Source organism: Mchenga conophoros, linkage group LG8 (assembly GCF_057382185.1).
Source record: "Mchenga conophoros isolate Kocher_MC1m ecotype Shallow Benthic linkage group LG8, M_conophoros_male_GT1.1, whole genome shotgun sequence".
In the NCBI taxonomy this organism is placed as follows: domain Eukaryota; kingdom Metazoa; phylum Chordata; class Actinopteri; order Cichliformes; family Cichlidae; genus Mchenga; species Mchenga conophoros.
This window is the reverse complement of record NC_140533.1, coordinates 6,861,501-6,874,885: the sequence shown is the minus strand read 5'-3', so window position 1 is coordinate 6,874,885 and position 13,385 is coordinate 6,861,501. Positions and strand designations below refer to the sequence as shown.

The 13,385-nt window shown below is 43.1% G+C and overlaps 1 protein-coding gene across 1 annotated transcript; it reads right to left on the bottom strand.

Moving 5' to 3' along the window:
* Positions 1 to 9,255: 9,255 nt before the first annotated feature.
* Positions 9,256 to 12,881, bottom strand: LOC146568021 (transcription factor Sox-9-B-like). Its single transcript, XM_085283774.1, has 3 exons — positions 12,056 to 12,881; positions 11,625 to 11,875; positions 9,256 to 11,488 (listed from the first exon to the last, which is right to left on the bottom strand). The coding sequence occupies exons 1-3, from the start codon at positions 12,490 to 12,492 to the stop codon at positions 10,674 to 10,676; spliced, it is 1,503 nt and encodes a 500-aa protein (XP_085139900.1). The 5' UTR covers positions 12,493 to 12,881; the 3' UTR covers positions 9,256 to 10,673.
* Between the last annotated feature and the right edge of the window lie 504 nt (positions 12,882 to 13,385).

Here is a 13,385-nt window from a genome sequence, read left to right as displayed (position 1 = left end):
GCTTCTGGAGCGCTACTGCATCAAAATAAGGACAATAAGGCTGGATCCCTGTCATGAATTGAAGTGCTGTAGTGTGAGGAATCCACCAAACAGCTCTGTCTTTTGTGCAAAGTTTTAAAAAGTGTGCACATTGCATTGTCCAAAATTGGACATGGCTAAAATGTTTAGAATGACTTTACAGATTGTATTTGGTGTTTGTGTCCGCGTGCGCCTGTTCGTCTGTGTCTTGGGTCTTAGACTCCACCTCTCTGGGAACATCTCAGGCCCTATCTCCCCTCACCACACTCCCTGCCGGTGGCTGATGCCCTCAGACGTTAGTGTGTTGGTGGTTCTTGGTGTCTGGGGCTGGGCACTCATGTATGTACCAACTCACTCCTGGTGGCCGATTGGGAAGGCCTGGCGCCTATGGGCTGGCTGGGCCCCTTCCGGGGAGTGGGGTGACCACAGGCCTCTGGCCTCTGGGCCTGAGGGCCTCTGGGCCTGAGGCCGGTCCTCTCTGGGACAGCTGGCTGCCGGCAGAGCCCGCAGGCACGTCACTGCAACCCCCTCTGGCCTCTGCTCCATGGCTGCTGGGTGACCTCTCGTTTGGGGCTCTCCTCAGCTCTTCCCAGGAGGGTGGCATGGTTGCCCCTGTGGTGGTCCACCTTGGGTCCTCGTGCTCTGGGGCCTTTGAATGTCTGGGGCCTGGATCTCCTCCATACCTGCTTCATGCCCTGGGGGACGGGGCTATGGCTCACTACAATCCCTAGCAGATCGTTGCATGGAGAAACCTTTTGAATACAAGCATGCTGATCCACACCCGTGTGCACACAAGTGTACACACGGGTGTTCACAGACACAAACTGCACCTTTCTTGGCTGCTACCTCAAAGCACATTTTGCGCTGTCTATCTTGCGTACTGCACAATAACATGTAATATTTAGTATCTACTGTTACCTACTGTTAGCTAGTTTATTGTGATGGTGCTGTATTTATCATGTTGCTCTTTTCTTTTCTTTTTCTTATCTCCATACAGGTGATCCAGGTGTTTTTTTTGTCTTTCATTTTCTTTCTCCCCCCTTTCTCACCGTCTCTTCTCCCCTCTATTTTTCTTTCTCTCCCTCTCTTTCTTTCATTCTTTCTCCCTGTCCTATCCCCCAGTCATGTCTGTCCCATCTGTAACAACCAAAAATAAAATAAAATAAATACAGAATTATAATAAAGGTCAATCAAATGGACCAATATGGCAAGGCCATGATGATGCACTTGGTAAAGTAAATCCGCTTGGCCTTCAGACAACAATTCTGATGGCTAAAGATCCTTTTTGATCCTTTTACTCTTTTTGAAGCAGTAAAATCAGAGAGTAGTTTCAGTGGGACTTACCTGTTGAAGAAAGATGTATTTTTGTGTTTTTTCCTGGTACATTTCAAAGAAAAAGATGAGAACATGAAGGTATCTTTCAAAAATGAAATACACACTCTGCCTGTCACTCCACCCTTCACCACACCATGTTTTTGCATCTGTAGTGACCTCAGACACTGATGAGATAAACATTTCTTGCCTGTCCCTCCCCGCCCCGCTCAAACCAAACCCAGGGCCTGTCATGCTCCGTCTTTCAAACCCCAAACTACTCCAACAATGGTGTGGTCCTTAATTGTCAACCGTATCAAGCCTATAACCGGACAACCCATCTAGGGTATCGGATGATAATCAGCACGGCAGTCTGCACTTAGCGCTGTCACTCACAACCTATGACGTCACAGCGACATGCCTCTGTGATTAGTTCTGGTTCAATTCTGGCTGACCTGCATTGTCACCCGTGATCAGTGTCCTACAGATGCCTGTAATGGGACAAACATTGTTCATTACGAGTTTGCAATGTTCTGGTGCAGCGAGAAGCAGTGGAAGCTGGAGCTGCCATCATGTCTGGAGACTGAAATTCAGCCTTTTTTTAAGTATGATTATGAAACCGCTTCGATTATAGATAGCAAAAAATAAAAAAGGAGAGACAGAAAACAGTGCTTTTCCTTTCAGATGATTAAAAGTTATATACTGCTCCAGTTCACTGATCATTAATTTAATTCAGTCAAGTGTTGAAAGTTTGATTTGCTAGAGCCTCCAGATATAAAACCGATTTTCTCACTTTAGTCTAGACATGACAACTGAAACCGCAATTTGGACACTGTAGTGAAAAGCTTATTAAAAGGTCTGCAAATAGTTGTAACTTTCACTTATCTTGGCTCATTGGTCTAACGGCATAAAGATCCTGATATTTGTGTCAAAACCAAGCAGCAACCTTCAGGGCTGAGCAATGAAGCCAATGCTGACCTGCCATAATCTGCAGTTCCATGAATGGCCACTTGAGGTTTTCACCAAAAAGTGAGTCAGCGCCCAACATTTCCAATTTTTAAAAATTTACAGAAGTTTTTATTTTTTTTATTAACCACCAATTTAAGTTTTTATGAAGGTTTAAAACTAAACAAAAACATTTTTCTAGAGGTTTGACACCATTTTCTAATACACAATATGCAACACAGCACACAACAAAATGTTCTCTTCTTTTTCCAAACTTTACTTTAACATGCAAAAAACCTATTACATTTTACATGTTTAATTTCGTAATTTTTAATGAGAAAATGTGAAATTGTGTCTGTTTTTTACAGATAAAAAATCTATAACAATTAGTAAAAAAGGATGCAAAAAGTCGATCTACAGTTATTATTAGCACAGGTTAAAGACAGAAATGTTGCTAGCATCACCAGCATTATTTGGTCTTTGCTGGTTTTCTCTAGCTTGCTCACCGGTGTCCTTTTAACACCATCATGTTTTGTTGCTGTAATGCAAACTGAGTTGTTTGCAGAAAAAAGCTGAAAACTGTCCTTTTGGCAAATAAAGCAGATGCAATCTGAAGTATGATTAAATGAATCTTCCACTGAGAAAAAATCCCCAGAAGCAGCCATTGATCAGACACCCATAGCCACTTAAAAGTTGATACAGAAATGCCTGTGCTTCCATAAAGGTGAGTGTAAGATGCAACATCTTACACTCATATACAAAACATATATATCAATTTACTGACATCTGTCTAACCCATTAACCCATTTTAATAGTGGTAACTGCCACAAAATTACACCTTTGTCATTCTCATTGGTTTATGGAGTGTTATGACCTTCCACCCACCTAATGTTGCCTTCAGCACAAGTCTATTTAGCGAGAATGAGTGAAAACCTCTTACATATGAGGTCTTTTATTCAAGGCTCATTCATCCTCCGAGCAAAACTGGATTCAATTAAGTGAGGCTTTTTGTGAAAGGTTTGCTTGTTACTCTTTCGGTTTTGCCGGGTTTTCCCAGCAAGTGAGGACATTGTTATCAATCATTAAGAAGATGATGCCACATATTGGAGCTCCTTTACAGCGGTGGCTCTATTGATCATGTCAGTTTTGCGGAGACGGCGCTCATGCCTCTCCTGTGATGTGACTTGTCTGCTTGGCTGTCTGCTGTGGAAAACATTCATGTGAAACATGTCATCTGTCCTGTGCTTGTTACTACCATTTCCCCTGACATGTGAGCGCTTCAGAGACTGATGGCTTTTTCAGATGAGACGATGGGCTACTTGCTCTTGACCGCAGTCAGCCTACTCTTTATTTTTTGATATGGTGCCATCAGTCTGTCCCTGGCTTGTTTACTCTGTTATCTCACCTCCCTTTTTTCTTATGCCATCTTTCATTTCCTCCATATTTGAGAGAGAGAACACACTGTATTTACCATTTATCACTATGTCAGATTTTCATTTAGAGGTGCAGGCTTAGAACCATCTCATTACCCATAATAGAGGCAGATAAATTCACCTCATTTCCTTCATTAGTGTGTCTTCAGTAATCAAAGTGAAAAATATAGGAAACTACATCTGTCCATGCTGATTACCTGAAGCATCTGCATCTGGGGAAGTGTACAAATCCCGATTTAGTGTCACATTTCTATATAGATATATGACCTTTGACCTCTTCCAATCACGTTTGCTGAGCTAGTTGGACAAATAAATTTACAATATTTGTATATTTGACTTTGGGAATTTTCATTAATAGATTTCCAAACATAAACTCAAAGTTTGTGTTTGTGTGAGAGGTATAAAATGGTGTTTTTGCACAAACAAGATGATTCCCAAAGAGCTTGGCCAACGATTTAGTATCTGTGGGCACGATGTACAGTGTGTCCTTAAAAACATTTGAATCGACTGCACAAGTGGAGAACAAAAGAAGAAGTGACACGCCTAAAACAATATCTGTAGCAGATGGACAGTATGTGAAAGACATGCATCCAACAAATTGAAATTTTTACAGGAAGTTGACCAATCAAACTCCTACTCTTGCCAGCTCACATCCTATGAAAGAGCTGCATATGTGGTGGGCTTCCTCTTTACCTGCAAGACAAGATAAATGCCACAGAGGTTTGACCTGAGTGGCCTAAACCTAACATTTTGCTTTTATATTGGTATATCTGGTTTTTAAAACCCACCAAACTGCACAAAAACTGGACTCAAAATCAGGTCTTATGGAGTGATGACTTCAGATATAAAATTTCTGGTTCAAATTGTCATAATTATGTACAGCTAAGTTAAGGAGAGAGTTACAACAGTGAATGTCTACAGCCATCTGTAAAACACGGTGAAGACTGTCACAGCTCGGGGTGAAGTTCAGTCAGTGGTGTTGGGGATCTAGTCAAAGTTGATGAGCTTCTGAATGCAGAAAACTACTGATTTTTGTCCTGAATGCATTTTCCAGATGCAATACATCTGGAAAGTGTCTGATTAGCAACAGCTTTATTTTGCAGCATGACAATGTTCCCAAACACACTGCCAATGCAGTAACAGCATAGCTGAATAGAAACACAAACCATGGTACACCGTCAATCATGGATTGACCTCCCCAGAACCCGGACTTCAACATTACTGACGCAGTGTGAGATCATCTCAACAGAGAAGGGAAGACAACATCCAAAGAAGAGCTTTGAAATGAAGCCTCCACAGCTACACCTGTAGATTACTCATAGAAATTACAAGAAAACTTGCCTAAGAGAGTTCAGAGTGCATTGAAGAATAAAAGTGGTCATATTGTTTTTGCCTTGCAGATTTATAAAGAAAGGAAAATCTCCACTTTGTCAAAGCATCTGATGCGTTCCAGTGCTATCTGCAGCAGTCTCCCGTTTCCCATGATTTCTTTGCTTTTTTGCATTGTTTTCTTCCTCTGGTTGAACTATTGCTTAATCAGCCATTGAAGCTCACCTTCTGTTGGAATAGTTTGTGAATTTAGCCCCAAAGCTACAGTCCAGCTACAATCCACAACAACTAGTCTAGCTGTTTCTATATTTGTTCACCTCAACCAGTTCAAGTTCATCTGTTCAGTGATGAGTGTCTGGTGTCTAAATGCACTTTAAATCATTGCTATGGTATACTGTAGCGTAAATGTGATTTAGCAGCATCTTACACTTATTACATGCTGCATATAAGTGCATAAGAGTTTGTAAAATACTTAAAAGATTAAATATATCCGATGGCTTTGCTCACTGTGACATGAATAAATGCCTCATCACTGTCAATGAAACTATTCCAAGTATGTCGCACAAATAGGGAGACACAGTGTGCCCGTGATTATGACATTCAAACTTTGTTGCTTGTCTTGCTGGCACATGTTGTTGTTCTCAGTGACAGTTTGATACTTTTCCTATGTTCTTTCCGTGAGTGTACTATATCACAGTTTTCATTACGGCAGAGACATTTTCTTCCTCTTTTTTTCCTCTCCTTTGTTTGTGCATATCAATAGGTCATCGTCCATTTCTACGGATCTGCCCAAACTGGCTAAAGCTAACCAGTCCGTAGATATTATCAAGTCATTTTTTAAAAAAGTGATGTGTCATGATGACGGCACTACAGAGTTATGGTCCATCAGCAGTCATGGGGTACAGAGTGATTCTTGGCTCAGCCACTGGGCTCTTCAACCCTCCAGAAATGGAGTGTTCATGAGCGCTGTGTCGCCTAACACGTAATCCACATCACAGGAACACGGTGCTTAGTCCCCCGACGGTGTGACATCATTCAGTGTTTCCCTTTCTTGACCTTTGTTTGATGCCAGCTGAGTACCCATGGGGAAACGTCTGCTCTTACAACAGCTTGTGCTCACTTACTTAATATTTAACATTTCAGGAAACTAATAGCAAACAACTGAGAGAGGTACGTGGAGTTTCACAGGTGTTGTTCTTGATTTTATCTGTAGTGACTTTAGTTACAGACGCTTTTGTCTGAAGGAACGCAAGAATAAATCCAAAGTTCTGCAACACAGTGGAAGTGCCTCAGTTTCAGTGTCACAACTCTGTGATACATCACACAAGTCCCCGAATGAAGGCTTAAACAAGTATTTGACATTGACTGGCTTTAACCCAATAATATTATGTCCTTTCCAGTAAATTAAATTATAATCATATTGCTCAATATACAAACGTGTCCCAGACTGCATGGGAATGTGTGTTACACTTGTGTGTCTAAGAAAAAAACTATCATAGCATTTAAATGAATTGTTAGGCATTTTGGGAAAGGTACCAATTTGCTCTCTTACCGAGAAAGATCAATATCACTGTCAGGGTCGTACATCCAATAGGCAGCTGTAGCCTCAAGTCAGTCGTGTTGTTGTTCTGGAAAAGGAGAACTAGTTGGCTTGGTCCTATCCTAAAGCAGAGGTATGATGAGAGCTGATACTTTGGTAAGCTAGTGCTAAAATTATGAAAATCCTTCAGTACAACATAAAAAGCTTAGATGTAGCTTTTGGTTCTACAAAATTAAACCAATTGGGAAATGCATAAATGGCACCAACTGTGGTCGCAAAAAGACTTTGGGTCCCATAGAAGTATTTTTTTAAAGTCTTTTTTTGCAAGACTTGGTCTTACTGTGCAGACTCACTGGGTAACATCTTCTCAGGCACAAGTCATTAACAAACGATGTGCGGTATCAAAGTCAGACGCACATTCGTTTTTTGTTTTTACTTACAAAGACGGCATGCACAGAAAGGATGAGCTTTGAGCTTCAAAACTGGCTTAAGAAAACCATGTCACGCATGCTGTGTCCATCTTTTATACATCTCATTCATTTGGACACTTGTATGGCTCAAAGTTAGGGATGTGGCCACTTTAGTTGTGCCAGCACAAGGACCTGTAGCCCATAGCTGTCTCCTTGGTATTAAATCTGCTAATTCAAGTAACTAACCTGGCTATATCCAGTGTGTTTTTGTACTTTCTCTTTTAAAACATTTTTAAAGCTGTCCTCTGGTGTGACTATGATAGAGCTCATACAGGAAGTTTCTGCTTCAGTTTAGTGATTGAATTTCTAGTATTTTTATTAGACTGCTAATTAGCACCTTTACAGTTTAGCAAAAACAGCTTGGAAACCTAGCTTTTAGCATTAGCTGATAATTTAGCAATAACTTAAAGGATATAATTGTAAATAAAATTCACACTATGAACAATTCACAAAAGGGGAAACACTAGAGATTTTACTCCTGAATCATAATAAGCATGAAGATTTATGGAATGTCAGTGGTATTGGTGAATCAGCACTCTAAAACCTCATAAATAACACACTGAATGTCTGTTTAATTCATACAAAAACACAAATGCCGCTCATGTAACAGTTTGTTATGTAACTGTAAGTGAAGACAAATGTGATATAATGTGTTCTGTTCAGCTTTAACCGTGCTGCTAGGTGTGTTTTTCAAATAAAAGAAACTAAAAAGCGCACTTCATCAAATAGCTAACTATTCTTTTAAAAATTACCAAACAGCAGAGCAGAGTCAATGATACTTGCACAGGTCGCACAGTTCTAGAAAGGCCTCTGTGCAAACATACAAATATTGATGAACAAGCAGACCCATACTGACTGAAATAAAACAAAACATATACAGTATAATATTAAGAAACAAAACAACTTCCAAACTTGATATAAAGGTCCCAGTTCTCAGACAAATGGCTCAAAGTTCAATTGAAATGCTTGCCATTCTGGGTCAGAGAGACCATTTAACAATTCCAGATTTCTTCAGTTATAAGCTTCACTTAATTACATCAGTTATTAAAACTATTGCTGTTTACTGGTCTCTTATGTTGTAGTTGCAATGGTTTCAAAATACTCTGTTTTTGTCATGGTCCTGGGTCGTTGACCCAGCGTTTTGTGTTTTGTGATTATTTCCCTCTGTTCTAGTTATTCTGTGTCCTCCCCCCTTGTGTCCGGTTCGGGTTCTAGATTTCCTGTTTTGTTCTGAAAGTCTGTGTCTGTTGTCATTGTGTTCAGCTTGTGTCCTCCAGTCATCATGTGTATTCAGATCAGCTGTTCTTCCCTCCTGTGTGCGATTACCCGATTACCTTGTGTGTGTGTGTGTGTATATATAGTGGGTGTCGGTCTGTGTTCGTTGTCGGCTCGTCTGTGTTTCTTGGTATCCTGGTCCTTGGTCTGCGTCTCTCTGCTCCGCTCTCCGTTTTGTAAGATTTCAGGTTTGCTCTTTAGTTTCTCCCAGTTTAGGTTTCCGTTTGTAATTACTCGTGCTTCATTGCCTGTTTTTGCCACTACCACCCTGTAAATAAAACGTCATTCGTATCATCAGTTTGCTGCATTTTGGGTCCTCCTTTTCCTCCACACCACACGGCTCACTCCGCCAGCCGTGACAGTTTTTAACTTTTCTAAGTGTCTTCTTAGTTTTCAGGTTGCTCTCAGCTTACATTGCTGACTTTTAACAGGATGGCTGATGCACAATAACTTGTCCTGTAGTTGCAAGCGTTTTGTTTTTGTCCTGTAAAAATAAAAACCATATGCTTTGAATGCAATGCTTGAAATAAGTCAGTGTTATCCTGTTTTGCAGTGTGGACTTGTTTGTGTGGATCAGCCCTCCCTGCTGTCTTATCTAAGCGGGACCTGATCAGCCCAGTTTTCCTTTGGAATCAATTTGATAAACCTTTATTAGTTTTACCACACTACATGTTACCACATCGAACGCCCACCTCCAGACCCCTTCCCTTCTAGAAGGTTCACAACCCCCTGCTGTCACCAGCTGACAGGAGGAGAAGGAGGAAGAGGGTAGGAAAAAAAGCGCAGGGCTTCTGGGAAAACAAACACTAACGCTGCTTCTTGGCACTCTTTGTTTAACCCTTTCACTGCACCAGTATCATCAACAACATTGGTGTCATATGTTAGTCAGCACTGTGGTATTGCAGTTGTATGCTGAGTCATAAATGACAAACTCTTTTTTTTAATAGCATTTTCTTTTTTATTGCAAATACATATACAAAAGTGTCTTTAAAGACAGTACAAATACATGGTAAGATTGCAGGAAGGGGGGTAAACGATTACTGGAATCATCAGTTCTTTGATACTCAGAGAAAAGGAAATGGAGCTTGCAGAGCAGAAAGGATGTATGTTCCCCTCTGGTGAATGCATGAACAAAAAGAGAACTGTGAGAGATGCTATTTTCCAGTTCTTCCAGCCATATCTTGAAGTCTGACGCAAAGAAAAATTCACAAATAACATAAAAATCATTTTGTTAGATAGTCCCCCCTCCAAACCCACGAAACAAAGGCAAACACATACTTAAAACATTTAGATAAGATAAATAAACCAGAAAAAGAGGACTACAGCATGTACCATTTTGTCTACGTACCTCCTGGGTTGGGAAAACAAAAAGAAAAAAGAAAAAGAGGGGGGGTTATATGTTGTCTACATTGCAAAGAGGGCAATTCATTAGTAATAAGAATAGCATGTAAAATAATTACTTTGAAATAAAGTTAATAAATAAATAAAACTGGATTTGACCTGGAGGGTAAAGTTTGGGGGTGCATACTGGACACCAGCCTGTGGGAGTGGGGAGACCGCAGGGGGGAGGGGTCAAAGGTGACTTCCTGTGACTGTCAAGCACACACTGTTGGACAGTTAAGCGTAATCTCAGCTGCAGCCATTGAGCGCAGACACACAAAAAGTTCAAAACATCGGGGGGAAAATGTTAAATCCAAGGCACGGGTGGTGGAAGGGGCCGCGGTCTCCCTCCCTGCCATCGAGACAGCGCGGCACTGAGAGGCAAAGTCTCTCTCTTTGTTCTTGTATTGCCTAACAGACAACAACAGGACTCCAACAGCATAAAATACAAACCGTACTCGCTGAATGGCACGCAAAAAGAGTAAGCGGCGACGACGACAACAACAAAAAGTAACAGAAACCTGACAGAGAACCAGAATCTGCACTACTGCCAGTGGTTAGTTGCCGAACTGGTTAAAAAAAAAATAAAGCTGTTTTTTTATTTTATTTTATATCTACAGGTACAAATAATTATCCTAACCCTCTGCCCACCCCACCCCCATGTCCCCATGGGTTACAAACTGCCAGAATATTAAAAAAAAAAAGAAAAGAAAGAAAAATTATGGAAACATAAACAGTACCTACAGAAATATTGACAATCAGTAAGTCCTCACAGAGGATTTTCTTAAAGTCTTCCATCTCTCTAAAAATATAATATATAGCTTCTATAATAGCAAGGCACTACGTGAGCCAATCACAAGTCCAGCTCTCCTTTCTCTCTCTTTTTTCTTTTTTTTTCTGAGTTCAAGTGTCTGATTGACGGGGGAACCACCCTCCCTCCCCCCCAGAGTAAAGTGTTGCATTGTAAGTGTCTCAGGGTCTGGTGAGCTGGGTGTAAACCGGCGCTGGATCCCAGTGCTGCGGGCTGTTCTGCGGGATGGAGGGCACCCCTGTGTTGTCGGCTATGGGCGTGTACATGGGCCTCTGGTTTGGGCTGCTCATGTAGCTGAAAGTTGAGTACAGCCCCGAGCTCTGCCCCGCCCCCGCGTGGCTGTAGTAGGAGGAGGCAGTTGTAGTGCCTCCCCCCTGGTGGTCAGGGTAGTCGTACTGCTGCTGCTGTGCCCTGGAGATGGCCGGGTAGGAAGAGGAGGGGCTGTAGTGCTGCAGGTTGAAGGGGCTGTAGGGGCTGACGTGCTGTGGGGAGCCCTGCTGCTCGCTGTAGTGGCTCGGGCTCAGCTGCTCTGTCTTGATCTGGGTCCTGTGCTGGGTCTGAGCGCCATCTGAAGCCCCACTGCTCCCCAGGGTGGTCAGGGTGTGCTGCTGCTGCTGTTGTCCCTGCTGGTTCGGGCTTTTAGCCATCCAGGTGCCTCCTGACTGGGGGCTGACTGGAGCGCCGCCGCTGCTGATGCTGTAGCTGCCAGTGTAACTTACTGGCGCTGCGTTGGTGGACCCCGGGTGGCCATTGGGAGGGAGGTACTGGTCAAACTCGTTGACATCGAAGGTCTCAATATGGGAGATGACATCGCTGCTCAGCTCGCCGATGTCCACGTCACGGAAGTCAATGTTGAGCTGTCGCCCACCGGGACCATCAGGCAGGGAGCGGAGGCCTACTTCGCGTTTTAGATCGACCTTGCCTGAGCTGACATCAGTCTTTGGGGTAGTGGGAGGGGTAGGGGGACCCTGGGAGCCTGGAGGGCACAAAATGACACAGGTTAGATTTTGCTTTAAAGTTAAGAACAGGTTTTGGACTGTTTAAGCATTCCAGTTGGACTGAAAGTCAATATTTATCTTATACAATCTGAAATGATGGCAGGAGGTCCTCACCTGAGTGCTCTCCAGGAGAATGCACCTCTCCCATGCTGGATGCAGGGGAGTCTGCCTGCTGGAGAGCTTTGAAGATGGCGTTTGGGGAAATGTGCGTCTGCTCGCTGCCGTCCTCGCCCTCGCTCTGCCCGTTCTTTACAGACTTCCTCCTTCGGGGCTGGTATTTGTAGTCCGGGTGATCCTTCTTGTGCTGCACCCGGAGACGCTCAGCTTCCTCCACGAACGGCCGCTTCTCTCCTTCATTGAGAAGTCTGTGCGTACAAATGACCAATTATTAAACCAGTCAGTTTCTGCTGTAATTCATAAACAAAAAGGAGCTAACTGTGGGGGAAAAATGAAATTCTACATTTATATATTAACAAAAAATCAGACAGTGCATGCTAATCGTTACGTAAAAAGTGCCGAACTATTTACAGCGCATCCACACTTACCTCCAGAGTTTTCCGAGTGTCTTGCTGAGCTCCGCGTTGTGAAGGTGCGGGTACTGATCCGCCAGCTTCCTCCGAGCAGCCTGAGCCCACACCATGAACGCGTTCATTGGTCTCTTAACGTGGGGCTTATTCTTGGTAGATCCGTTAACGCGCACCGGCATGGGCACGAGGGTCCAGTCGTAACCCTTGAGCACCTGGGACACGGCTTCGCGGATGCAAGCGGGAAACTTGTCTTCCTCGTCCTTCTTGAAGTCGCCCAGAGATCCGTCCGCTCTGAGCAGCCCGTTCTCCGACGGCCGGGTGTTCTCGGTGTCGGAGCCCGAGCCAGACGGGCACGGGGAGCCCGCAGAGTCCTCGGACATGCTCGGGCTCGGGGCGTCAGAGAGACACTTGTCTTGTTCCTCCGTCATCTTCAGGTAGGGGTCGAGGAGATTCATACGAAAAACTGTTTGGTGCCAATTTACGCGTGAAATCGTGGAGTTAATTCTGCTTTTTTGAAAGAGAGGAGGGGAAAAGCCTCTGACTTCACTTCACCTTGCCAGGATGCCCTTGAGCAAAACCTTTCAGCAAAAAAACAGGTAAAAAAACGGGGAAGATTCTCAAATTCTCTCCCGTGTACCGTGCGTAAAAGCCGATCTGGAGATGAGGCGCTTTTACGCACGAGTTCTCCAGGATAAGTCTGGTTTCTGCTAACGGATCCGCACTTGCAAGGACGAAAAAAACACGAAACAACCCAAAACACGCCAGCAGGTACGACTCTGTGTTCAGCTGTGCAGAATGAAACGGTAAAGAGCTCCCTTCTCGTTCCCGAGTACAATCCCCAAGAAGCTTGAGTGCTTTGAACTGAAAACGTTTTGCATGCGGGCTTTATAGCGCTTTAAGGTTCTGAGGAAAGCCCTAATCCGATTGGCTGGCAACATGTGACGCCAGAGTGAAGGAATTTGATCCCATTTTTTCCTTCTCCTAACCAGCGCGGGCAGCACACACATTTCCTTGACACACACACACACACACACACACACACACACACACACACACACACACACACACACACACACACACGCACGCACTGCTCACCAGTGTCTGCATGCTGTGTTTAATTTTTCAAATTTTCTTTTAAGTTTTTAATTTTCTACTTCATTTTAAGGCTTCATGGGGACATTTATTATGACGTACTGAATATTTATCCATATATTATGAATTACTCAAAGTGGCATTTTATAATGACGGAAAACAAATTAATTTTGCAAACAGACGCGAGAGGCAAAAGATCTGCAGATAGATTATCAACAAATCCGTGTTACTCTCAGCAGTCCGGCGTCCCAAACAG